A 26,335-nucleotide genomic window follows, 5' to 3' on the forward strand; every position below is an offset into this window, starting at 1 on the left:
TCATGTTTGTCTAGTCAGCTTAACTACTTGGGTTATTTTTGGTGACTTAGGAGAATATAGTCAAGCTGGTGAATTTGTTGATATAGGGTTATACAATGGCCTTTAAAATTTTATGCCTCTAGATCTCTAAAGGTAGCTAGAGCAGGGAAAGCTATTCTCTCCTCCCCACTCAGACTTACTAGAAACTTATTTCATGAGTCAGCTTTAAGAATCAGCTTTTGGTGGGCACCTGGGTGGCTCAGATGGTTAAGCGTCTAACTTTGGCTCAGGTCATGATCCCGGGGTCCTGGGATCGAGTCCCACATCAGGCTCCCGCTAGGCAGGGAGCCTGTTTCTCCCTCTGCCTCTCTCTCTCTCTCTCTCTCTCTCTGACTTTCATGAATTAAAAAAAAAAAAAAAAAGAATCAGCTGTTGGTTTTCACTGAACTCCATTTTGATTCATTTCTACTTTTACTTTTATTTCCTTTCTGTTCCTATTAATCTTCCTATCCCTATGCCAAGAAGCTATTATTGTGTAAGATGAGGTGAAGCCCTAATCAATTATATACAAATATAAATACCTATATAAATATTAAGTGTTAATACAAGTAACTATTATGTATAGAACAGAAAACTACTCAAAACTAAGTTGGAGAATATGATTAGTCAAAGAAGCTTTCATGAAAATGAGATTATTTTCCTAGGATTTATTTTAGCCTATGGGCTGAAACTTAAGAGCTGCTGCCTATTTTGGTCTAATGAAATCCTTTTATTGTTTCATTTAGAAGTAGGTGAAGCCTAATCCCTTAAGAAAAGTACTCCCAAATAAAACACCATTAGCAAACAAAATTAAAGGGCTATTCAAAAAGACAGTGATCATCTTATCTTTTTATCATAAAAAAAATTTGTTAACTATCTTTCGCTGCCATGACATCTGAACAGGCTTTCAACTCTTTAAAGACTGATCTTAATATAACAACATTACGGGAGATAAAATTTGCATTTTTTTTTTTTTAAGATTTTATTTATTTGACAGAGAGAGACACAGAGAGAGAGGGAACACAAGCAGGGGGAGTGGAAGAGGGAGAAGCAGGCTTCCTGCCGAGCAGGGAGCCCGATTTGGGGCTCGATCCCAGGACCCTGGGATCATGACCTGAGCTGAAGGCAGATGCCTGACTGAACCACGCTTAACGACTGAGCCACCCAGGCGCCCTAAAATTTACATTTTTATTTATTTATTTATTTATTTTTAAAAAGATTTTATTTCTTTATTTGAGAGAGAGAGAATGAGAGATGGAGAGCACGAGAGGGAAGAGGGTCAGAGGGAGAAGCAGACTCCCTGCCGAGCAGGGAGCCCGACGTGGGACTCGATCCCGGGACTCCAGGATCATGACCTGAGCCGAAGGCAGTCGCTTAACCAACTGAGCCACCCAGGCGCCCCAAAATTTACATTTTTAAATAAGGATAGTAAAAAGTGAAAAAATGTAATGTTACATTCCTTAATATCCGTGAAAAAAAATTTAACTTGTTTAAATACTTTTGATTTTATTAAAGTATAAAATACCGAATTCTGCATTTTTAAACACTATTATTTTAAGAATCACTTATTTCTTCATAGTGCCAGCATGTTTCCCATACTTCCATATACCTGGAGATCTGAAAAAGAAAAAAATGTAAATTGTTGTTCTCAAGCCTTTGAATTTTAAACTGTGATAAAATTCACCATCCTGACCATTTAAATATAGTTTGGTGTCCAGTATATTCATTGTTCCACAACCAACCTCCAGAACTTTTTCATCTTACAAAACTGAAAATCTATACCCATTAAACATCTCCCCATATTCCCCCTTTCACTGGCTGCTAAAAACCACCATTCTACTTCTGTGAATTGATTACTCTAGGTACCTCATGTAAGTGGAATTACACAGTATTTGTCCTTGACGGCCTTATTTTACTCAGTATAGTAGTGTCCTTAAGGTTCACCCATGTTGTACCTTGGGTCAGAATTCCCCTTGATAGGCCAATCTGTTTATCCATTCATTCATGCCTGGGCTGCCTTCACCTTTTGGCTATTATGAATAAAGCTGCCATGACTATGGATATACAGATACCTCTTAGGGACCCTGCTTTTAGTTCTTTTGGATTTATACTAAGTGGAGTGGCTGGATTATATTTAATATTTTAAGCAACTGCTATATTTTGCATAGTAGATGCACCCTACATTCCCACCAACAGAGCAGGAGGGTTCCAATTTCTCCACATCCTTGCCAAAACCCATTCTGTTTGATAGTAGCTATTCTATAGGAGCCATCCTAATGTGTGTGAGGCGATCTCACTGCAGTTTTTTTTTTTTTTAAGATTTTATTTATTTATTTACTTGACAGAGACACAGCAGAGAGAGAGGGACCAAGCCGGGGGAGTGGGAGAGGGAGAAGCAGGCTTCCCGCCGAGCAGGGAGCCCGATGCGGGGCTCGATTCCAGGACCCTGGGATCATGACCTGAGCCGAAGGCAGACGCTGTATGACCGAGCCACCCAGGCGCCCCCTCATTGCAGTTTTGATTTGCATTTCCCCAGTGATTAGTAGTGAGGCTGAGCATCTTTCATGTTTTTTGCCCATTTGTATATCTTTTGGAGAAATGTATATTCAAGTCCTTTGCCCATTTTTTAATCAGGTTGTTTTCATTCAGTTTTAGGAGTTCTCTATATTATAGGTACTAGTCCCTTATCAGATATATGACTTGCAAAAATATATCCTCCAAGCTAGAGTATTACACTAAGTGAAATAAGTCAGAGAAAGACAAATATTGTATGATTTCACTCATGTGGAATTTAAGAAACAAAAACAAAGGGGAGGGGAAAAAAGAGAAACCAAGAAATAGACTCTATAGAGAACAAACTGATAGTTACCTGAGGGGCGGTGGATGGGGGTAGGGGAAATAGATGATGGGGATTAAGGAGGACACTTGTGTGAGCAGCACTGGGTGATGTACGGAAGTGTTAAAAAAAATCTTCCAGTATTTATTTATATGGTCTCCTACTGGACATTTAGGTTATAGTTTTTTCCTACAACAAATATGCAGAATACGTATTTATAGAATACACCCCTAAAATAATTGCTGAAAAGGAATTATGTATTTGTAATTGATACATTACCAAATTGCGCAGAGGTTCTACCAACTTACACCTCTACCAACTTCATTACACGCCTAATGAGATTTCTGTACAACTTTTCATTTTCTCAACTCTTGAATACTTCTAACTCTAAAGAAGATATTAACTGGGGGTGCCTGGGTGGCTCAGTTGGTTAAGCGACTGCCTTCGGCTTGGGTCGTGATCCCAGGGTCCTGGGATCAAGCCCTGCATCGGGCTCCCTGCTCAGCGGGGAGTCTGCTTCTTCCTCTCCCTCTGCCCCTCCCCCGCACTTGTGCTCTCTGTCTCTGACAAATGGATAAATAAAATCTTTAAAAGATATTAACTGAAAAAAAAAAAGATATTAACTGGAACTTAGGTAACAGGTACAGAATTACCCGAATAAATTATTATGTTAATGACTCTTAGAGAGAATACTGATTGCAATAAACACACTAACAGTGTAGTTAAGGAAAGCAGGCATTTGAAAGTACAAAATTTCAAAGTGTTATTTACCTCCTCTCAGGAGGCTGGTACCACTTTTCAACAAGGGCATTAATAAAACTTCTGGGGTTTTCCTTGGGGTTTCCCCAGTTTTTTCTCCATTTCTTTTTTCAGTTTATTCACCTCGTACCTCTTGGCCATTTCCACAAGATCCTCTGGGATACTCTGAAACATTAAATGTGTTATTAGGAATGAGATTTTTCTTTCAGAGTAACAGCTTTTCTACAGTATGCTAAAATACCTCCAAATCTCAGTCACAGAATCTTTCCAATTCCATGACATCTTTCCAACAATGAAATGTATCTCCTTGCATGTTAAACTCTTGAGATTTATCTTCAAACTCGAAAACCAGACTGATCTTAAACTTCCCCGATGCTACCACTCCCTGCTCGTATGTATGGCCCTTCAGTTGCTTCCCAGTGCCCTGAACATGCCTTAACTGGTGCCACGTTCTGTGGCATTCTGTCCACAGGGCCTGAACGTGTTCCCCAGCTGGAACATGCATCCCATTCTCGTACAACAATTCTCCCAACCTCCACTCCACCGGCTTCTTCCATGGTACTATTTCCACTGATGCTTACTCCCATTAGATTAGGTTCCCCAATTCTGTATTACAGCTCCTTGTCTTTGCCACACTATGGCCCTCATAACATGTTTAACATCTGTTTTCCCCGACACACGGTAAGCCCCGATACTTGGAATCAATGAAATTATTTTAACATTAGAAAAATGATACAAGGTAGAGTCCTGAGTTATATAATCTCACCTGTTGTGCTCTTTCCAGAATATTAATTAACTCTCCAGCAACCCTCCAGTCATTTCTAGTGAGGAGAGTAATAGATATCCCAGTTCTCCTATAAAAGGGTGGAGTGGGGGAAGGCATTCATATGGTAATTTGATTTTTTAATTTATACTCATGATTCATTAGCAAAACACTAAAAATAGCTAAACCTCAACTTCTAAGCCCAAATATGTTATTATGTATTAAAAGTTAGCATCACTCAAACAGCAATTTAGAACCTCAATAATCTGGAGCTGTTTAAACAGTGTGTTTGCAGGGGATTTGATAGTAGTGCTCTCAATGAGGAAAAAGGTCCTCTTACACGGGGACAATAGAGGAACCACTGGGTATCGCTCAGTGTGACTCTACAGATATAAAGCAAAGAGTGGAATAAGAAACAGCTGCAGCTAATCAGAGGGGTCTGGATGAATCTGGAATAGGCCAATTAAGATGGGGATAAAGGAGCAAAGCAGGTGGCACAGACAATTCATAGGCAATAGGAAAAAAAATGTTTTCTAGCTAAGAATAGTCTGTGAAGGGATTAATGATAGTGGCTTCTTTCAGAGGTAGACTATGCAGACTTACCCTGCTCTTCCAGTGCGCCCTACTCTGTGCACGTATTCTTCGATGTTCCGGGGGAAATCATAATTATAGACGTGTGTGATATCAAGGATGTCAAGACCCCGAGATGCCAAGTCGGTGGCAATCAATATTCTTACTTTACCTAAAGAATAAAACCAAAAGAATATACATTCTGGCATAAACCAACCCAAGACATAGCAGAAAAGTATAATTTTCCCCCACTATCTAGGTGAGCCATTATTACTTTTAGTATTAAAACAATTCAGAGTGAAAATGAGAAAGGGTCATTTATAGCCTTTCTTTTCTTTTCTTTTCTTTTTTTAGAATAACAAAAAATAACATAAGATTTCCAGAAGTTTCCAGACAAGCCATACAAAATGGTCACAAGCTTTTTCTTGAAGGAAGGATTCTACACTTGACAGCAAAGTCACAATGTTATTAGTGAGGGCTGTGATGTTTGTTTAATGTTCCCATTTTGGTTCAGACAATCAAGCTTGTCCATCTACAGCGTCTAAATAAAGTTAGACTTGGCTAGAGAGCATATTCTAAAGAACTGGTTAGCTGCTTTTAGCCAATGCAATTAGATCACCATAAAGAGGGGGAAAGGAGCCCATAAAATTAAAACTACCTCTCCCCCTCAAAAAAAGTAATAAAGAAAAACACCCACACCCCTGCAGCTAACCATGACAACTACCTTCATTCACAGTGCTTTATACTCAAACCATGACAGGGAAATGAATAAAAGCCGAGAAGGGCCACTGCTTTAAATGTTTCACAACAACCCGGATGGTACTTCTAGCCTCTGCTCATGCTTTACAACAGTGAATCAGGACAAGACATAGATTTGCTAATGTGCATTTAATCACCGAAGGACTGAAGATGTCTGGGCTTTTATTCTGTAATGTTTCTAAGACTGTGTCCATTAAATGCAAACAAAAAAGGAAGAAGTCTTGGCAGAACAGAAGTGATGCACACTCGATGATCAGATCGATTTTAAATGTTATTCATGGCATAGAGCCTAGTCCATGCTGTAGCTGTTTCTATGGCTTGGGCTTCATTGGTCTTCCACTGCTCCGCTGCATCTTTTGCTAATGGATCAGCTGGATTGCGAGCACTTAACAAAGCCTGGATCGACAGCAGAACTGTGCGGATCTGCAGTGCTGGGGACCACTTATCTTTCAAAATATCTAAACATATTCTTCCCAACTTGTCTACATTAGGATGATAAATTTTGGTCATGAAACGTACTTTAGGGGTTGCCATCGGGTATTCTTCTGGTAGGAATGGTTCAAGCTTAAAAGTCCCTCCCTCAACGGGGGAATCCTGGGGGCCAGCAATGACCACATTGCTCTCATCCGGTTCTGCTTTAATGCCAGGAACTGGTTCTGCCAGCAATCGCTGGGTTTCCTTGATAATCCTGCAGGGCAGCCCGGCCATCTTGTCAGATCCTGAGTTCGGCCTCTGGTCTTGACTCCCTATAGCCTTTCTTTTAAACTGCTGGTGAGTTACAACACAATATACACCCTGGTTCAGCAACCAATCCCTGAATCATCTGAACCATGTCACAAAGATCTATGCCTCTCAGGTAAATTAAAGAAAATAACCCCATTGCAAATTATTACCTTGATATCCAGGTCTAAAGATTTGCTCTTTGAGTTTGGATAGTTCTAGAGATCTGGTTAATAGTCAGAGTTCTAACAAGTATAGTTTTGTGATCTGCAAGCTGAGGACAGATCCTACAAATAGGCTCCACGAAAAGGTGTTGTCACTCAGCCTTGCCCGGGCCTTGTACCCTTTAATGGCAACAAATACTACTTGTATAAATGTACCTGTTTTAAAGTTTTCTAATGCCTTCTCTCGGTCACTCTGCTCCCTATTACCATGAAGGGATTCCACTGATACGTGTTGCAGAATCAGGTCGCTTGATAGGTGGTCAGCACTGAAGCAAAAGATGAAGTCAGTGATCTGAAGTGCTTCTTCTAATACCACTATCAATTCACTCGTTTTACTTCTATTAGCAAAAGACTGAATTAACATACTATAAGACACACATACCCCTTTTGAAATTAGTATGCAAATAGAGCGAATGCTAAACAAATCGATTTGATGATTTAAGGATGTAAAAGAAAAAAATACCTACACAGCTTTTCTGCTGACAAACACTATGACTTTGTCTTTGGGAGACATGCTTTCTAGAAAAGTTTGGATATGAGAGCGTTTCTCTTCTTCGGTGGTGACAATTATGTTTTGTTTCACAGTACTTACTGCCTAAAGGAATAAAGATTACAGTACATCAAAACTGATAGGCAAACCCTATACATTGGCTCAGAATACATCTATTTCTATCCCTGGTTAAGTTTTAATAAACTGCTAACAAGAAAGAGGCAGGTCCTTGCAAAACGACCTCTACTCAAAGATTTGTATTTCAGCCTTTCGCTTCTCTTGCTCATTCACCGAAGCTGAGTTGGAAACTTGAATGCTTGGCAGTGTGTTGAAAGTAATTGGTTACTATTGCTGGAAAAGAAAACTGTGGAGTAAGGCCAAAATTTCATCATGAATTTGGGTACAGTCCTTTCAATAAAGGAAGATGATTAGCTTAGGACACAAGAGTTCCCATTTAGGATTTTGACAACTTAAAGCAAAATTTCAAAATATCACTGATACAAATTTTTAACCCAGAGATAAAGTAAGTTTTAATAGCATTCAATGAAAGTAAAGAATGACATATCTATCCTCACTTTTCATGAAATCTAATGAAATTACCGAGGCAATGACCTATCACTATTACTGGTGATTAAGTAAAAGGTCATTTTTTTCAATAATAATCAATTGAAAGGTTGATTTCAATTAAGTGAAAGGCCAAATAACTTTGTAATGGAGGAGATACATAATAGAGACCTTCATAAATTGTATAATTACTGACATCTGAACCCAATGATCCATCATGACTTCACCAAAAGAGAACACCAGACTTACATACATGCACCTATGTTGCCCTTTTTTAGAACCTGATTTTTTTAAGATTTTATTTATTTGACAGAGAGAGACACAGCGAGAGAGGGAACACAAGCAAGGGGAGTAGGAGACGGAGAAGCAGGCTTCCCGCCGAGCAGGGAGCCCGATGCGGGGCTCGATCCCAGGACGCCGGGATCATGACCTGAGCAGACGGCAGACGCCCCAACGACTGAGCCACCAGGCGCCCCTAGAACCTGATTTTAACAGGACTAAGTAAAATGAGATATCAGGAAAATAGGAACAAGGAATGAATATTTGATGATATTAAGGGATTATTGAAATTTTAGATGTGAGATAATAACAGTACGGTAATTATGTTAAAGTTAGTCTTAGATGTATACTGAAGTATTTATGAATAAAATCATATGTATCTAGGATCTTCTCTATAATTAGGGAGGGGGCAGAGTAGTTATGCCAAAACAAAGTAATTAAAACTTTCATAAATATTTTTTATAATAGTAATAACAAGCTTACCACTAGATCCAAAGTACCAACATATACAATCATTGGCTCTTTCAAATAAGTCTGTGCAAGTCGACGGACAGCATATGGCCACGTTGCACTGGAAATAAACATGATATAAAAGTTAAAATTTTATTATAAATCAAATATTACTAAGTTTCCCTAAGAATGCTATGAACCGATTACCCATGAAAGACAAATTGAGTACTTTTAAATAAGGGAGACTTTACAGAAAATGTACACTTCACAAAGAACTGCTCAACTGTAGTAGCAAAGCTACTACATGAAACCTTTAAATAAGTCTAACAGGTTTAGGGGTGCCAGAGTGGCTCAGTCGTTAGGCGTCTGCCTTCGGCTCAGGTCATGATCCCAAGGTCCTGGGATCGAGCCCCCCGCATCGGGCTCCCTGCTCTGCGGGAAGCCTGCTTCTCCCTTTCCTACTCCCCCTGCTTGTGTTCCATCTCTGGCTGTCTCTGTCAAATAAATAAATAAAATCTTTAAAAAAACAACAACAAAAAAACCAAAACAGGTTTATAAACCAAAGGTGAAGGAGATCTATACCTTAAATTCTAACCTAAATTCTATTTTTTTTTAAAGATTTTATTTATTTATTTGAGAGAGAGAGAATGAGAGAGAGCACAAGAGGGAAGAGGGTCAGAGGGAGAGGCAGACTCCCTGCCGAGCAGGGAGCCCAATGCAGGACTCGATCCTGGGACTCCAGGATCATGACCCGAGCCGAAGGCAGTCGCTTAACCAACTGAGCCACCCAGGTGCCCTCTAACCTAAATTCTAATCTAAAATAAATTCAAGGGTTAGATTTTTCTTGGCCTTCAAAAAAGAACCCCCCCCCCAAAAAAAAACCCTAGTATTTTTGGTCAGCATTGTCAGCAGGCAAAAAACCAAATGCTTATGCGAAATAAAGGCATATTAAGTGTACTGATGAAAGGACATGTAAATCCAAGTGTTTCTTCATCCATATATATTATGAAAGTAATCACCTTTACACTTTCACAGTAACTACAATAATGGAAAGACTAGTAGAAAAACAAATGAGGGTGGTATTAAAAAGAAAACAAATTGAGGAGATTTTATGTTATTTCCCCAATTATATACTATTCTTTTTTATGTTAATGACACGTAGGATATACAAGCCCAGGAGATAATAGTCTATAGATCACTCTGCATTTATTTTTTATTTATTTTATTTTTAAAGATTTTATTTATTTATTTGACAGAGAGAGACACAGAGAGAGAGGGAACACAAGCAGGGGGAGTGGGAGAGGGAGAAGCAGGCTGCCAACAGAGCAGGGAGCCTGAGGCGGAGCTCGATTCCAGGACCCTGGGACCATGACCAGAGCCGAAGGCAGCAGCTTAACGACTGAGCCACACCCAGGCGCCCAATCACTCTGGATTTAAATAACAATCATTGTTTCTTAGTTTTATCTTGGGCAAAAAGGTACTCAGTAATCCAAGGTTTATCTCTAAGGGCAGGTGATCATTCCAACTTGTGAGGCCACCACTATGAAACAATCTCCCCTCCAGGGAGAGGTCCCCCTTAAGTTTTTATAGAAATCTTTGTGAGGCGCCTGGGTGGCTCAGTCGGTTAAGCCTTCAGCTCAGGCATGATCCCAAGGTCTTGGGTTTGAGCCCTGCATTGGGCTCCCTGCTCAGCTGGAGCCTGCTTCTCCCTCTCCCTCTGCAGCTCCCCCTGCTTGTACTCTCTGGCTCACTCTCTCTCTGGCAAATAAATCTTTTAAAAAAAAAATCTGTTACAAAAAAAATCTCTATCTGTAACTTAGGAAACCTAATAATCATTGTTACAGTTACACTGAGTTGCTATACTTTGCTATACTAAGTGATGACATGTCTTTCACCTGAGGATCTCAAGATACCTTCAGGTAATGCTCTAAAATCCTCCGGGGAAATTAAAAAAAGGTGGAGTCCAGTCCACTGATTTCTATTTTACAGACTAACAATTAGGCATACACCTACCTTGTCATAATAGTCTGCCTGTCTGGGCGCACATCTAATAAAATCTTCATTATCTGGGGTTCAAATCCCATATCTAGCATCTTGTCGGCTTCATCTAAAACCTGCATCAGAAATGATAGTGGCTACATTAGATATGGGAAGTATGCTCTCTTTATGAACATAATACTATGGTAAGGTAACTTTTTTCTCATTTCCCCTATTTAAGCCACTATTTTCATTTCTTCAGGACAAAGTGATCTAGAGTTGTGACAGACTGACTTGATTTTTTAAGTTGGCTAACAGTTTCTAGATCCATCTAATGAAAAACTGTGTCTAAAATATCCACGTGGGGGGCGCCTGGGTGGCTCAGTTGCGTGAGCATCTGACTCTTGATTTTGGCTCAGGTCATGATCTTGGAGCTGTGGGACTGAGCCCCACGATAGGCTCTAGGCTCAGTGTGGGAGTCTTCTTGAGATCCTCTCCCTCGGCCTCTCCCCTCCCCCTGCTTGCACGTGCTCTCTAAAATAAATCTTTAAAAAATTAAAGTAAAAAAAAACAACCCACATGGATTTTAATCTTTTATTCTCTATATTCTCAACATTTATAAAAAACATTAAAATAGAATTCTTAAATCCTTATTTTAACATACTAGAGGAAATGTAAAAAATCCCTAGGATTTGAAATCATTATAAAATGGACAACCATTCTAAAGGACTATTTTAATAAGAATTCAGTTCTGGAGCGCCCAGCTGGCTCAGTTAGAGCATGTGACCCTTGATCTCAGGGTTGCAAGTTTGAAAACTCACGTTGGGTGTAGAGATTACTTAAAAATAAAAAAGAATTTACTAAGAGTTCAGTTCTTTCTCCTAGTATCCCAAACCCTTACTCCATGATTACCAAGTAGGTTACATTTCTGAGGTTAATAAAGTTATTCATTTGTAGATCATTCAGTCTTCCAGGAGTTGCAATAATAATATCTACTCCTTTTTTCAGATCTTGTATTTGTCCATTTCTATCTCCACCGCCATATATACACACACTTAAAAAAAAAGAGGTTCATGTTCAGGCAAGGAAATGTCCCATCACAACGCAAAATCCCAACCAACCAAAGTATTTTGGGTATAAAATAACAAGAGTAAAAAGTATTTAAGTCAGAAAGTATCAGATACCTTCTGGGTAGTATTTGCTCCATTCTAAGAACTATCCACACCTGTCAACCCACAGTGATGTGTCCTATAAAGAGCCATATTTGCATCACTGTTACTTGACCTCACTGCCCTGGCTACCATTGATTTGAACTGGGGTAATGCCTGACTCATGCTAAGCCATTCAGATTCTCTACGTATGTGAAAAATAATGGGGAGAATGTACAAAACTGACTTATTAAATAGCTGATGCAAGAATGGACAAAGAAATGACTTACCTTTTGAGGCCTTTATATGAATACTTAGAACATTCAGCTTCCACTTGAAGTGCTAACTCACGCGTAGGTGTAAGGACTAACATGCCAGGTCCATTCCTTTTTCCTCTAATTCTTTAGAGAGAAAATATTAAAGTGCCTGACTCAGATACATAGCGTATTCATTCAGTGCCTTCAGAATTTGAAGCAATAGATGTGAAAAGTCACACGCATCCACCACAAAACATGGGAAAATATTGAAGAACGTTGCACACAAAAAAATCCCAAGGGCCGATACCAGCCTTTTCATTTAACACGGCCCAACATTCTCTCACACAATTGTAATGGATGTAATAATTCAAACATTTCCAGTATTCACTATTAAGACTATCTGTTGCGGGGTGCCTGGGTGGCTCAGTCATTAAGCGTCTGCCTTCGGCTCAGGTCATGATCCCAGGGTCCTGGGATCGAGCCCCACATCGGGCTCCCTGCTCAGTGGGAAGCCTGCTTCTCCCTCTCCCACTCCCCCTGCTTGTGTTCCGTCTCTCACTGTGTCTCTCTGTCAAATAAATAAAATCTTAAAAAAAAAAAAGACACTACCTATTGCTTCCTAAAAATGGTTTGACAATTTGTACTCTCACCAGCATGGTACAAGTGCATTTCCCTGAGGCTTGGCATTATTTTTTGACCAATGCAACAGACCAAACAAAAGAAACTTACATTTTTGGTATCCATATCTATTAACCCCCTATAAAGAGAACCCAGCTGTACAAATTCTTACACAGGCTGTGAATCCAAGTGTATAAATCCGGGCATTAAGTAGGACAGTGTTTTCCCAGTTCCAGTTTGGGCTACTCCTATAAGATCTACACCTTGTAATACTATCGGCCATGACTGCGACTAAAAAAGAAAAGATTAACATTAAAATTAAAAGCTGCATCTTTTAGTCAAGCGCCCCCTCCTCTCGTAAGCCCAAACTTCTTTCAACAAACATATTTTGAGTGCTAGGCACTGGTAGCACAGGGGGCTCTAGGGGAGTGCTCACAAGGGATAGTTACTCCCTTGGTGATTTCACTTCTAATAATCAGATATTGTGGCGCCTGCATGGTTCAGTGAAGGATCTGCCTTGGGCTCGGGTCATGATCCTGGGGTCCTGGGATGGAGCCCCATGGTGGGCTTCCGCTTCTCCCTCTGCCCTCCCCTCCCCCAAACCCCCACACCTGTACTCTCTCAATAAAATCTTCTAAAAAAATCAGATATTGTTTGGGGGGAAAAACTGTCAGTAAAATACTGGAATTAAAGAAAAAAGAAAAAAAGCCAAGCAAGCAAACAAGCATACCTGGATCGGTGTTGGCTTTTGAAAGCCTGCCTTTTTAATGTTTTCCATAACCTCAGGATAACACTGAAAAGCATCCTCAAATTTACAAGTAGGATTGGGTATACGACGCTTCTCCCCTTCTTTCAAGTCATCACACATTATATTATAATTTTCTTTCCTTTAAGGAAAAATAGAACAAATCTTAGCGGCTTTGGTCACTTTATTCCCTAAGCCAGAAATTTTTGCCAGCATTAATTCATCATATCTAGAAATCCAACTACAACTGTAACTGTAAAGCTACAGTAAAATGTAATAACAAAGAAATAGAAATGAGCCCATTTTTTTTTATCAGAATAGTTATCAGAAAGGGAAAAAGTTACATTGTATGAATGGGCCAACGAAATTTCATGGAAATGTGAAGAATAGAGCCTGAAAATCACACACTTCACGATTCAAATCAGACTTGGCTGACACAAAGCTCTACAATGTTCCATACATATTTTCTTAACTTATCCTCAACAATTCTGCCAAATGGGAATTATTCTCATTTGACAGGTTATCATTAGTTACTTATCCAAAGTCGGAGCCCTACCCCAACCCTAGCATAACTGTTCTTTCTGCTATACCATACTTATTTAATTTTTTTTTTTACCATACTTAGTTTTATAACTGACTTTGATAGAAAAAAAATGTTGCTGTTAGGACCTTTAATTCCACATAGTTAAGCATTGAAGAATAAGAAATGCATCAAATCAACTTATGATTTTCAACAGTTGTAGAATTCTAAAAGTGCTGTCCAATACAATAGGCACTAACCACATGAATCTTTTAAAATTTTAAATGGGAAACTTAGTTCCTCAATTATACTAGCCATATTTTAAGTATTCAATAGCTATATATAGATAGTAACTACTCTATTAGACACAAACATAGCCCTTTTTCCCTCTTTGCAGAAAGGTTTACTGGATAGCAATGCTCTAAAATATCAGGTAGGATGCAACCAAGTTCATGTGAATACCAGAGATGTAGTCTTCAAATGCAATCACTTTGAATGTTTCCCTAATGAGTAACAACTATACAAATACTTAAAGCAATAAAGCTACCCACCTCCAAGTGTCTACTCGCATTTGTGACATTGAACTTGTTGCTTCTGACTCCATGTAAAGGTTTTTCTTAATTGGTGGTAAATCTGGGACAAAGATGAAAATTTAAAAAATTTCTTTTTTAAAGATTTTATTTATTTATTTGATAAAAGAGACACAGCGAGAGCAGGAACACAAGCAGGGGGAGTGGGAGAGGGAGAAGCAGGCCGCCTGCCGAGGAGGGAGCCTGATGTGGGGCTTGATCCCAGGACCTTGGGATCATGACCTGAGTCGAAGGCAGACGCTTAACGACTGAGCCACCCAGGCGCCCCAAAGATGAAAATTAAAACTTTGATAAATGATCAGAATTTACATTTCATTGAAACTTATTCAAAGTAACAGAAATCAAACTAAAATATTTATTAAATTCACCTTACAGTTTTAGATAGTTGTTCTCTGCCTGTCAGGCTTATGCTAGTCTCTAAGAGATCTCCTGTTTTGGTTTGCCTCTTGAGTACATTTTTTACCCAAGAAAGAGAATCTTAATAATTTAAGTTTAATATAAAATAAAAGTATGCTTTACGATCATCCCAATTGATGAATCTCTCAAACACAGTAGACTGATTTTTTTCTTTTCTTTGAAGGTCCATCCCATTTCTGGTTAGGAATAGAATATTTCTTATTCCACTTCGAGACTACTTTGTTTTCTTATATGCCTAGCATACTTCCTCCAAACTTAAATCCTTTTTTTGGCCCCTCTATTCCAAATCTCCCCACTGCATGTATTGTCCAGGTGGCACTGGTAACAACATGCAGACAGAATGACCACTGAAGTAATCATTGTTAACATCTGTCACTGTTTTAATAAATGTATTGCTGCCTCACTTTGATAGCCAGAATTAGCACCTGAATTTACCCTGAAAATTAGTGAATATGACATGAAACATTACACTCTAATAATTCCAGGTGAGACTCTCATTTAAAATTAAAGCAAATGAAAAAACCCCACTCTTCTTGACTATATGTTTCTTTCTTATTAAATGGTTTCCCCTTTTTATTTTGCCTCTATCAGCCCGAACACTCCAGGATCAATTTTTGCTCAACCATAGCCAATAATGTTAAACCACTTATGGTTGCCATGTTTATTGCCTTCATTCTCCCCTTATGCCCGATTTTCTTTCAATTTTATTAAGCTCCTGCTGTGAGTTACCTCAAATAAGATAAAATGTAAGTATAATATTTTAATTTCCCACTTATAGCATAGATTACAGCACAGACAACATAGAAACAAATCTTGCCCTAGAGACTAACTGCAGCACATAATATCCTACTATCATTTTTCTAGTCGATTTCATTACTAGAAATAAGACAACATTTTAGGGAATAAAAAACACTAGCGGTTAAAGAACATCTCAAGAGGTACATCAATACCACATGTAAATGTTAGGATATAGCACTAACCTTCCCACTTTTTTTTCCCCCATTTCAAAGCATCTTCTCGAATTTGATCCCAATCAATCAATGGCTGATTCTCTGTAACATTACGATCTGTCTTTACATCTCTTCCAACAGAAGGTTGGAATGCAACAATATCTGTTAAAATATTTTTACAGAATTAGTTTCAAAACAAATCCTAATTGTACAAATTTCCCCCAAACCACTTTATTCTTTTGTGTTTAAAAAACAGACAATAATGCTTAAAATAGAAAATGTGGGTTTTAGTACTACAATGCTATGACAATTCTAGCTATGGTTTGTCAGTTACCAGATTTAGGAGATGGAAAATACATTTATTGAAGAGAAGGAAAATAATGAGAGCCTAGTGTTTGCTAATAAATCACATGTTAATCTTTACAATAACCCTGTGAGGCAGATGTCACCCCAGGTTAACAGATAGTCTTAAAGGCTTCCTAGAGTTCCTTTCCCAAGAAACACTAAGAGGTAATGCTGCCATCTGAACCCTGTTTTTACTTCCACATCGCTTCTGGAAATGACTCCATAATGGCTTTTTCTCTAGTCCAAGCAGGTCTGAGTTTTGGGTTTGTTTTCTTAATTAAATCTGAGATTTTTTTTCTTTAAAGGGTCGTTTTATTTATTTATTTTCTTAAGATTTTATTTATCTGACAGAGAGAGACACAGCGAGAGAGGGAACACAAGCAGGGGGAGCGGGAGAGGGAGAAGCAGGCTTCCCGCTGAGCAGGGAGCCCGATGCAGGGCTCGATCCCAGGACCCCAGGATCATGACCTGAGCTGAAGGCAGACGCTTAATGACTGAGCCACCCAGGCGCCCCTAAATCTGAGATTTTTAAAAAGTAATCTATGCCCAGACCAGGGCTTGAACTCATGACCTGGGGAAGATCAAGAATCGCATGCTCTACTGACTGAGCAAGCCAGGTACCCCAGAGATTTTTTAAATACCAAATAATTAGACAGTTTTCAAAGTCAGTCACATTCCAGGGGAGAAGACCATAAAATCAGAAGGCCAGGACTAATCCTTCTATCATTAATAGTGAGTGTATTAAAAGGTTTTTTTTTCTCCACCTATCTGTGGCTAAAAGTGAAACTGCTAGGCTTAATCACAGAAATTAAACATTTTTCATTTGAGGAGACAGTATTTTGGGATTTCAAAGAAAAAAAATCCCTAACAGACAAGACTTAATGATGGCAATCTGAAGCCCTGTTGTCAGGAAAAGCATCGACTATAATACCTTCTGACACTGAACGCAATTTTTAAAATTTTACAAGGCTGTCGTAAGCAAAAATTACTTACCAGTTCTGAGTTTTGAATTGTAATTTTCTTGTTTTTTAACAAGATTATCTATCACTGTTTTGGCCTTCGCCTGCATCACCTTGTTGCCAAAGATTCTGACCTCTGCTTCTTCCGAATGACCTTTTATTATCTAGATGCAGGGGAAAAATAGGTGAGACTGAAGTCCCCTTACCATGCCCCCCCTCCAAAAATCACTCAACTTTGAACAGTATAAAAATTTAAAGTAAATAGAGTATTGCTATCAATCAGTGTCTTTTAAGTTCTAATTTTTGAGGGCATTCTACATTCAACGAATTTATCCTGAGATTTACCTCCTGGTTGGATGAAAAGGAGGACAATCTAAATTTAAAAACTACCATGACAGGGGCACCTGGGTGGCTCCGTCAGTTAGACGTCCCAACTCTTGGTTTTCAGCTCAGGTCATGATGTCACCGTTGTGGGATCGAGCCCCACGCCAGGCTCTGTGCTCAGTGTGGAGTCAGCTTCAGACTTTCCCTCACCCTCTCCCTCACTTTCTCAAAATCTTAAAAAAAAAAATTAAAAGTAAATAAATAAATAAATAAAAACTACCATGACCGCTAGGGAATAAACTCAGCAACTAGTTTTAGAAGATTAAGGTGTTAATCTGACCTCTTAACTGCAAAACAGTAATTTGGCAAATCTTACACAACTGTAGGGATTAATCTATGTGCTATATAAATAACAGCTGATTGCACTGTCAGGTTACTTACATGAACTTTTAACTTGAGGGGATGCTCTACTTCCACCATGTACATGGTAATGGAAGCAACTTACAACAAGGCTGAGACGACATTTGGAGGACAGAATCTACAAGTCACATCTTTCAATGTACATCATCTCAGCTACCCACATTGATTCAATAGAAACTAGAAACTGCTACACCAAATGCTTTCTTGGGCTGGTGATTCAAAGCTTGCCATTTGCACTGTTTACAGACAACTCTGTAGAAGTTCTTAAATGAGGCTGAAACGGATGCTGAGAATATGGAAAAGAGAGACCTACATAGACTGGGGATGCAGGAGGTCTTAGACCTCCCTTATGAACAGGAGTTCTATCAGCTAAAATAGGAGGGAGTAGGGCAGGAGTCCAGCTGCTGACATTCAAGTGGAGTTCGGGGAGGGAGTGAAGGAAAAGGAGCCAGATCAAGTGGACCATGCTAAGAAGTCTGAACCTCTTAAGAGCCTGAGATGTTATGAAAGATTTTTATGCAGGAAAAGAAAACAAATTATGAACAAAATTTGTGTTTTAGAACTACTGCCCTGGTCATAGTACAGAATGGTTAGAGGGAGTAAGACTGGAAGCAGAGTGGACAGTTAGGGGAGAACACTCCCAAATGATGTGATTCTCGTTGAGAAATACAGGAAATAGAAAGGACTCAGTGATGGACTGGTTGCAGGAGAAGAATCTGAGACTTCCGGCTTGGGTACTGGATGAATGATGTTGCTGCTGAGACTTGGGAACACAGGAGCAGGTTAAGGTTTGAGGGATGAGATTCAGGAAGCACCTGATGAATATTCCCCCAAAGATCTCATTTGTCAGTGGAGATTATCTCTATAAAGATTTTTACCTCCAGGAGTCACAAAACCTAGACCTGGAATGGACCACAGCATGTAACCATTCCTGGAAAAGAATAGCAGTCTGAAGAGCTTTGGCAACTTCTCTAAATTACCACAGTATGTTAACAGCTAAACAGAAATTAGAGTAAGAAATGAACTATGCTTTTTGAGGATTTAAGATCGCAGACCACTTACCTGTATTTTCGTGTTTGTTGTAATTTGGATGTCTTTTATTTTTGACCCTCCACGACCTATTTTTTAAAAATAAAAATTTTTTACAAGTTGTAATCAAAATTACAACTGGGTATCACTTCATTCTTATTAGAATGGCTATCGAAAATACAAAGAGGGGGGCACCTGGGTGGCTCAGTCGTTGGGCATCTGCCTTCGGCTCAGGTCGAATCCTGGGGTCCTGGGATCGAGCCCCATGTCAGGCTCCCTGCTTGGCCAGGAAGCCTGCTTCTCCCTCTCCCGTTCCCCCTGCTTGTGTTCCCTCTCTAGCTGTCTCTCTCTGTGTGTCAAATAAATGAATAGAAATCTTAAAAAAAAAAAAAAAAGAAAATACAAAGAGGGGAGGGGCACCTGGGTGGCTCAGTCAGTTAAGTGTCTGCCTTCAGGCTCAGGTCATGATCTCAGGGTCCTGGAATCGAGCCCCCCTTTGTCTGGCTCCTTACTCAGTGGGGAGTCTGCTTCTCCCTCTGCCCCTTCCCCCCCACTCATATGCACTCTCTCACTCTGCTCTCACTCTGAAATAGATGAATAATCTTAAAAATATATATGAAATAAGTGTTGGTGAGAATGTGAAGAAAAGGGAAGCCTTGTGCACTCCTGGTGGGTATGTAAATTGGTGCAGGATGGAGGTTCCCCAAAACACTAAAAATACAACTACCATATGATTTAGCAATTCCGCTTATGGATATATATCCAAAGGAAACAAAACCACTATCTCAAAGAGCTATCTGTACTCCCATGTTCATTACAGCATTATTCACAATAGTCATGAGGTGGAACCAACCTAAATGTCTACCAACAGATGATTGGATGAAGACACATGGTTATAAATATGCTAGAGAAGATTTCAGCCTTAAAAAGGAAATTCTATCATTTGCAACATGAATGAACCTTGAGGACGTTACACTAAATGAAATAAGCCACTCACAAAAAGCAAATAGGGCATGACCTTCTTTGAGGGTCTAATGTAATCAAACAGAAACAAAGTAGAATGCTATTTGCCAGGGATGGGGAAAGGGGGAAATGGGGAGTTGTTTAATGGGTAGCTTCAGTCATGCAAAATGAAAATATTCTAGAGATCTGTCATACAACATTGTTCTTATAGTTAACAGTGTACTGTACTCACACTGCACACCTAAAATTAAGCTTAAATTTTTCTTTTTTACCACACTGAGGAAAAAAAGTGGTTCCAGACCAACATTAAGTGGGTGCTCTCTAGCACAGTGCCTGCACTGTCAGAGGTGCTGAATTAAGTGTTGAGAGAGTGATTTTTAGTGCAAACCTAGTGGCTTTCACTTATGGAGCATCACTCTTCAGATCTTTGAGCCTGAGCCTTCTTGAGGGAACAATGAATCTCTAGCTGGTCTAGCAATTAGTCTCCTAATGTTCTATTTAATAGCTGCCTAAAAAAATGTGGTCATCGTTTTTCAAAATAGGTTTAAAAAAGGGTAAACAAAATTTTAGCTCCCATACCTAATAGGTAAAATGTTGGAATTTATCCTCAGTTTTAATGGCCACAAATGGGGCAGATCTCTATTCCTATGGTTTCTAAATGTTTTTCCAAAAATGAATTTGTAAGACTCAAGATGTACTAAGAAAAAGATCCTGTTTTTCAGCAGATAAATTATATTCAATAAAAGAAACTAAGTGCAAGATACGGCCAATGCTCTGAACAACCCTATAATATCCTACACCTTCTTTAATGGCTCTAAATGGTGCTCAAAGACACAGATTGTACTCAGCACTGCTTTGTTGTTCATTTTGGGGTAAGCTGTGAAAAGTCCTGACCTTTCATCCCAAAGATTTCCCAAATCGAAGTTTGTTCTCCCAAAATATCGTCTCCACGAAATATCAAAAGGTGCATTAAATGACTAATTATGGCATCAGAAGGTATTAGGAATATCACAGGTAAAGTCCTGAATCTCATTAGGTGGCAGCTGATTGGAGGCGAGGAGAGTGGGGCGTGGATGCCCTTGCCCAGGCCCCGCCCCTGGCCCCCACCCATTCTCCGCCCCGACCCTGCCCCGCACACCCATCCTCTTTCACTTACCGATCACAGCGCCGACCCAGACGTTATTCAATCCAAAGCAAAGCGGCGGTTCTCGGAGGCCAGCGGCCACAGGTTGCTGGAGGCCGGAGGGGTTCCTCCAGCCGCCACCTCTGCCGCCCCTACCGGCCTCCTGACCTCTTGGATTCGGGTCCTCTGTCGGCCTCCTTTCCGGAGCACGGGACACCGCCGAATTTAGCCGGGAAGCAACGACCCATGAGGAGGGGTTGGCGCCTGCTTCTTGCTTCGACATGGTTCCGTGAGGAAGATCCGGCGCGTCCGACATCGATCCCGTCTGCCTCTGGACCACTACACGGTACCGTCGTAGAGTCTTCTACTAGGGCATCCACGCAGCCGCTACTTAAGGAGCCCGCTCGAGGCTCGTCCCGCCCCTTCCCCGCCCTGCCCCGCCCCGGCCGCACATCCATTGGTGGATGAGCGGCCTTTACTGTTTGACCAATCCACTCTCTTTATCGTGTGAGCGGTCCTTGAACGAGTCAATGCGCCGGCTTTAAGTTCTTTTTTAGGCGTCGGACTCCCCGGTCTCTTTGTGCTTTGCCCTACTGAACTTCCACCCCAAATACCACCCATCTTAGTGACTCATAAACATCAGTCCCTTTTACAACATGACCCAGTACATACATAAAAAATTTGAAACAGAAGGTTGACAAAACTGCATTTACTATTGCAATTAGAGCAGCTCTTGATACGCTTAAACCTACATTCATTTTTTTTTTTTAAGATTTTATTTATTTGAGAGAGAGCACATGAGAGGGGGGAGGGTCAGAGGGAGAAGCAGACTCCCCGCCGAGCAGGGAGCCCGATGCGGGACTCAATCCAGTGAGTCCAGGATCATGACCTGAGCCAAAGGCAGTCGCTTAACCAACTGAGCGCCCAAACCTACATTCATTTTTTAAAATATTGGTTGTAATCCACAAAATAAAATGACCCACAGCTTAAAAATCCCTGGGCTGAAAAATGTTACTTCAACGCTTCACACAACACTTGACCCGAATGTTTGCTGTAGTATTAGAGCTAATGAAATACATTTAATAAATGCTTAAAGAACTCCCATCATTGCACGGTGGCTCTGTGGCTGGACATAATATTTCAGTGATGGAAGTCAGGTAGGAGTGCCCCTACTTTGATTAGGATCTCTGAATTGTCTAAACAAATCTCAGTTCACTCACCCATCAAACAAAGAAGTTACCTAATATGTTGTGCTGAGGAACGAAAAAAAGGAAAAAAGAAAAAACATAACTAAACCTGGTCCATACAGATTGAATGGGTTAACTCACATGGGATTAACTGTAACTTTAATGTAATCATCTCTGGAGAAATAGGATTACAGTGCTATTAAAGCACCCAGAATATAGATAAAAACATAAACGTGTCTCATATTTAATATCCATTTTCTAATCCTTAATCTGAAATGGATAGTATTAATGATCTTTAGAGAGGAATTTTTTTGGATTAGATTTCTAATCCAATCTATTCTATTTTAGTCCAATCTAATCTGATCCTAATATTCTGTTGAGGATTTTTGCACCTAGGTCCATGAGAAAGAGGTCTGTAATTATGCAATGTCTTTGGTTTTGGTATGGGGTTAATGAGTTAGGAAGTTTTCCTTTATCTTCTATTTTCTGGAAGAGATTGTAGAAAATTGGTGTATCTTCTTCTTTTTTTTTTTTTTTTGGTTTACCCTATTCTTTTATTGATTGTATAGTATTTCATAGTATTCCTAAACATAGATGTTATTAATTTTAGCTACTTTTATTGTGAAATATATTATACATACAGAAAGTACATAGAACAAAGATATAACTTAATAAATAACTATCCAGGGCGCCTGGATGACTCAGTTGGTTAAGCGACTGCCTTCGGCTCAGGTCATGATCCTGGAGTCCCGGGATCGAGTCCCACATCAGGCTCCCTGCTCAGCGGGGAGTCTGCTTCTCCCTCTGCCTCTCTTCCCTCTCTCTCTTGTGCCCTCTATCTCTCATTCTCTCTCTCTCAAATAAATAAATAAAATCTTTAAAAAAATAAATAAATAACTATCCAGTGAGGGGAACCTGGTTGGCTCAGTTGGGGGAGCGTGTGACTCGATCTTGCAGTCATGAGTTTGAACCCCACATTGGGTTAGGGGTTACTAAAATAAATAAAACTTAAAAAAATAATTATTATGCAGTGAATCCTGTGTAACCACCACCCAGGTCAAAAAAATCGAACTTTGCAAACATCCTTGCTACCACTTCTTTAACCAGTCCTTTCTTTGAGTGGAATTTTATATATCTAATTTTTTTCTATTTTGAACAATGCTACAATATGGTATATCTTCTTCTTTAAATGTTTTGTAGAAATCACCAGTGAACACATCTGAGCCTGGTGCTTTCTGTTTTGTAAAGTTGTTAAGTGTTGATTTAATTTCTTTATTTCTTTCCTATTCAGTTGATTTCTTCTTATGAGTTTTGGCAGATTGTGTCTTTCAAGGAATTGATCCCTTCCATCTAAATTGTCAAATTTGTGAACATAGAGTTGTTCATAGTACCCCTTCATTATCTTTTTAAAGTCCATGGGATATGTAGTGATGTCCCCTTTTTCATTTTTGATATTAGTAATTTATGTCTTGTCTCTTTTTTTCTTTGTTGGCCTAGTTAGAAATTTATGATTTTATTGCTCTTTTTTTTTTTAAGATTTTATTTATTCATTTGACAGAGAGAAGGAGACAACAAGAGAGGGAACACAAGTAGGGGGAATGGGAGAGGGAGAAGCAGGTTTCCTGCTGAGCAGAGAGCCTGATGTGGGCTCGATCCCAGGACCCTGGGATCGCGGCCTGAGCTGAAGGCAGCTGCTTAACTGACTGAGCCACCCAGGCTCCCCTATTGCTCTTTTCAAATAACCTGCTTTTGGTTTGATCAATTTTCTCTATTGATTTACCTGTTTTCAATTTCATTGATATCTACTCTAATTTTTTTAGGATTTTATTTATTTGTGAGAGAAAGTGAGCGAGCAGGAGTGGGGGAGGGCGCCGTGGGCAGAAGGAGAGGGAGAAGCAGATTCCCCCCTAAGTGGAGCCTGACTTGGGCTGGATCCCAGAACCCTGGGATCATGACCTGAGCCAAAGGAAGATGCTTAACTGACTGAGCCACCCAGGCGCCCATGATATCTACTCTAATTTTTATATTTCTTTTCTTCTGCTTGCTGTGTATTTAATTTGCTCTTCTGTTTTTTTAGTTTCCTAAGATGGAAACTTAGATGATTGATTTTAGATTTTTCTTCTTTTCTAATATATGCATTCAAGGCTATAAATTTCCCTCTAAGCACTCTGGGTCTGTGGCTTGTCTGTTCACTTTCTTTTTCTTTCTTTTTAAGATTTTACTTATTTATTTGAGATAGGGAGAGAGGACACACAGCAAGGGAAGGGGCAGAGGGAGAAGCAGACTCCCCACTGAGCAAGGAGCCTGACAGGGGGCTTGATCCCAAGACCGTGGGATCATGACCTGAGCCAAACCAACTGAGCCACCCAGGCGCCCCTTGTCTTTTCATTTTTTTTTTTTAAGATTTTATTTATTTATTTATTTGAGAGAGAGAAAGAGAAACAGCATGAGAGGGGAGAGGGTCAGAGGTAGAAGCAGACTTCCCGCCAAGCCAGAAGCCTGATGTGGGACTCGATCCCAGGACTCCAGGATCATGACCTGAGCTGAAGGCAGTCGCTTAACCAACTGAGCTACCCAGGCACCCTGTCTTTTCATTTTCTTAACAATGTCTTTCACAGAGCAGAAGTTTTAAATTTTCAGTATTGTTCTATTTTGTTTGTTGGGGTTTTTTTGTTTTTGTTTTTTATTTTAATTTTTTTAAGTAATCTCTACATGCCTCGTGGGGCTTGAACTCACGACCCCTAGATTAAGAGTTGCATGCTCTCTGGACTGAGCCAGCCAGACGCCCCCAGAATTGTTCTACTTTCTGAAGGCCTTCCTTCACTTCATCCTACCACATAAAGGTGAATTCTACCAAATATAAGGAAGAAATGATACCAATTCTCTACAATCTCTTCCAAAAGATAGAAGCGGAGGGAATACCTCCTAACTCATTGTATGAGGTCAAAATTACCCTAACATCAGGAGTGAACCTTAAGGTAAACTGTGGACTTTGAGTGATAGTGATGTGTCCATGTGGGCTCATCATAGTAACAAATGTACCAGTATGCTGAGGTTGGATGTTGATGTTGAGGAAGGCTGTGTATTGGGGGTTGGGGGAGAGGAGGTGGTTGGAGTACATAGGAAATCTGTGGACTTGACAGATCAACTTGCTATGAACCTAAAACTGCTTTATGAAGATAGTTTATTTTTGAAAAGAGGAATTTTGTGTCATGCTTTTCATTTTAGTTTTGTTTTTAATTTGGCTAATTTTTGCCCCTTGGGCACTTGACCAACAAATAATTTAACATTCTAATATTCTATTTTCTCACTTGGTGACAGGTACTGAGGAAAGGCATAACTAAAATGGTAATTACAGGTACTTTTCTGTATTTTAAATTATTCCTAAATTAGAGCAAAATGCATCCCCTGTCCCCCAATATCTGTGACATTAAGCCTTTTGCGATGGAAAAAAAAAAAAGTGAAACCTTTTACTCTAGATCCCAACTAGAATTTAGAACATTCTCTAAGCAAGTAGAAAATCAGGATGGTGTGGGGCTTTCAGGTCCGGCCCACCATCTATCTACTTTTCCCCTCCAGGCACGGATAAAGATAAAAAGGCGGAATTCTAGTGCGACTTTGACCGGAGGGCCCCTCGAGCTGGCGATTTCTTTCTTTAGACTGAAAGGTTTGCACTCGCTCCCACCTTTACCTCCGGGAGGGTGTGCCGACCAGCTCTGGAGCAGAGAGGGGAGCTGCCCCCGCTCTGGAGACAGAAGCTAAATCAGCCCCAGTCCGCAACTCTATTTCCTCTGCACCCCGCCAGCCTCAGAACGCGAGCCCGGACCCTTCCCCGCGGCCAGCGGTTGCGGATGGGCGTCGAAGCTCCCGGGTCGCAAGCGGGAAAGGCGCTCAGTGGCCCGCCCTCTCTTCGGCGCCGCTTCCCCGGCAGTGCGACCCAGTAGAGGCCTCAGCCCAGGTCCCCACGCGGCGGTGGCTCTTTCTGTTGCAACGACGGCGGGGGCACGGTGGGGGTGGGATTAGAGGCCCCTTCGGTCACCTGAGGAACGTATCATGATCCCCACCCCACCAGGCAGGGAACCACCAACCCGCAAGAAGGCAGCAAACAGCTCCCTTGGTTCTGGAAGCAGCTGGATGAGCAAATTCAACTTGAATTTAGGCACTTATCGAGGTGTGAATTCAGTGGGAACCCTAATTTTGGAAAATAGACCCTGTAGGGTTTGTCACCTGAGTCAGGGAGGGTGGCATTATCTTATGTAGAATCCCTACAACCAGCCAGTGTCGTCTTCTCATTGAATTTTTAGAAAACTCCTGTGAAGTGGTGTGGGTGT

The 26,335-nt window shown here is 40.2% G+C and overlaps 1 protein-coding gene and 1 pseudogene across 1 annotated transcript; both read right to left on the reverse strand.

Moving 5' to 3' along the window:
- Positions 1–1,582: 1,582 nt before the first annotated feature.
- On the reverse strand, positions 1,583–21,100 carry DDX43 (DEAD-box helicase 43). Its single transcript, XM_028097768.1, has 17 exons — positions 20,851–21,100; positions 18,765–18,820; positions 16,993–17,122; positions 15,685–15,816; positions 14,249–14,330; positions 13,163–13,319; positions 12,605–12,723; positions 11,848–11,958; positions 11,322–11,463; positions 10,446–10,546; positions 8,466–8,553; positions 7,117–7,244; positions 6,806–6,915; positions 4,980–5,118; positions 4,380–4,467; positions 3,626–3,778; positions 1,583–1,635 (listed from the first exon to the last, which is right to left on the reverse strand). The coding sequence occupies exons 1-16, from the start codon at positions 21,098–21,100 to the stop codon at positions 3,665–3,667; spliced, it is 1,947 nt and encodes a 648-aa protein (XP_027953569.1). The 3' UTR covers positions 1,583–1,635; positions 3,626–3,664.
- Positions 5,970–6,413, reverse strand: LOC114204545 (ubiquitin-conjugating enzyme E2 N pseudogene; annotated as a pseudogene).
- Positions 21,101–26,335: the final 5,235 nt, after the last annotated feature.

The sequence above is a fragment of the Eumetopias jubatus genome, unplaced genomic scaffold, assembly GCF_037043125.1.
Source record: "Eumetopias jubatus isolate StellerSeaLion01/CBP00866 unplaced genomic scaffold, mEumJub1_p1.0 scaffold_6, whole genome shotgun sequence".
NCBI classification, from domain to species: domain Eukaryota; kingdom Metazoa; phylum Chordata; class Mammalia; order Carnivora; family Otariidae; genus Eumetopias; species Eumetopias jubatus.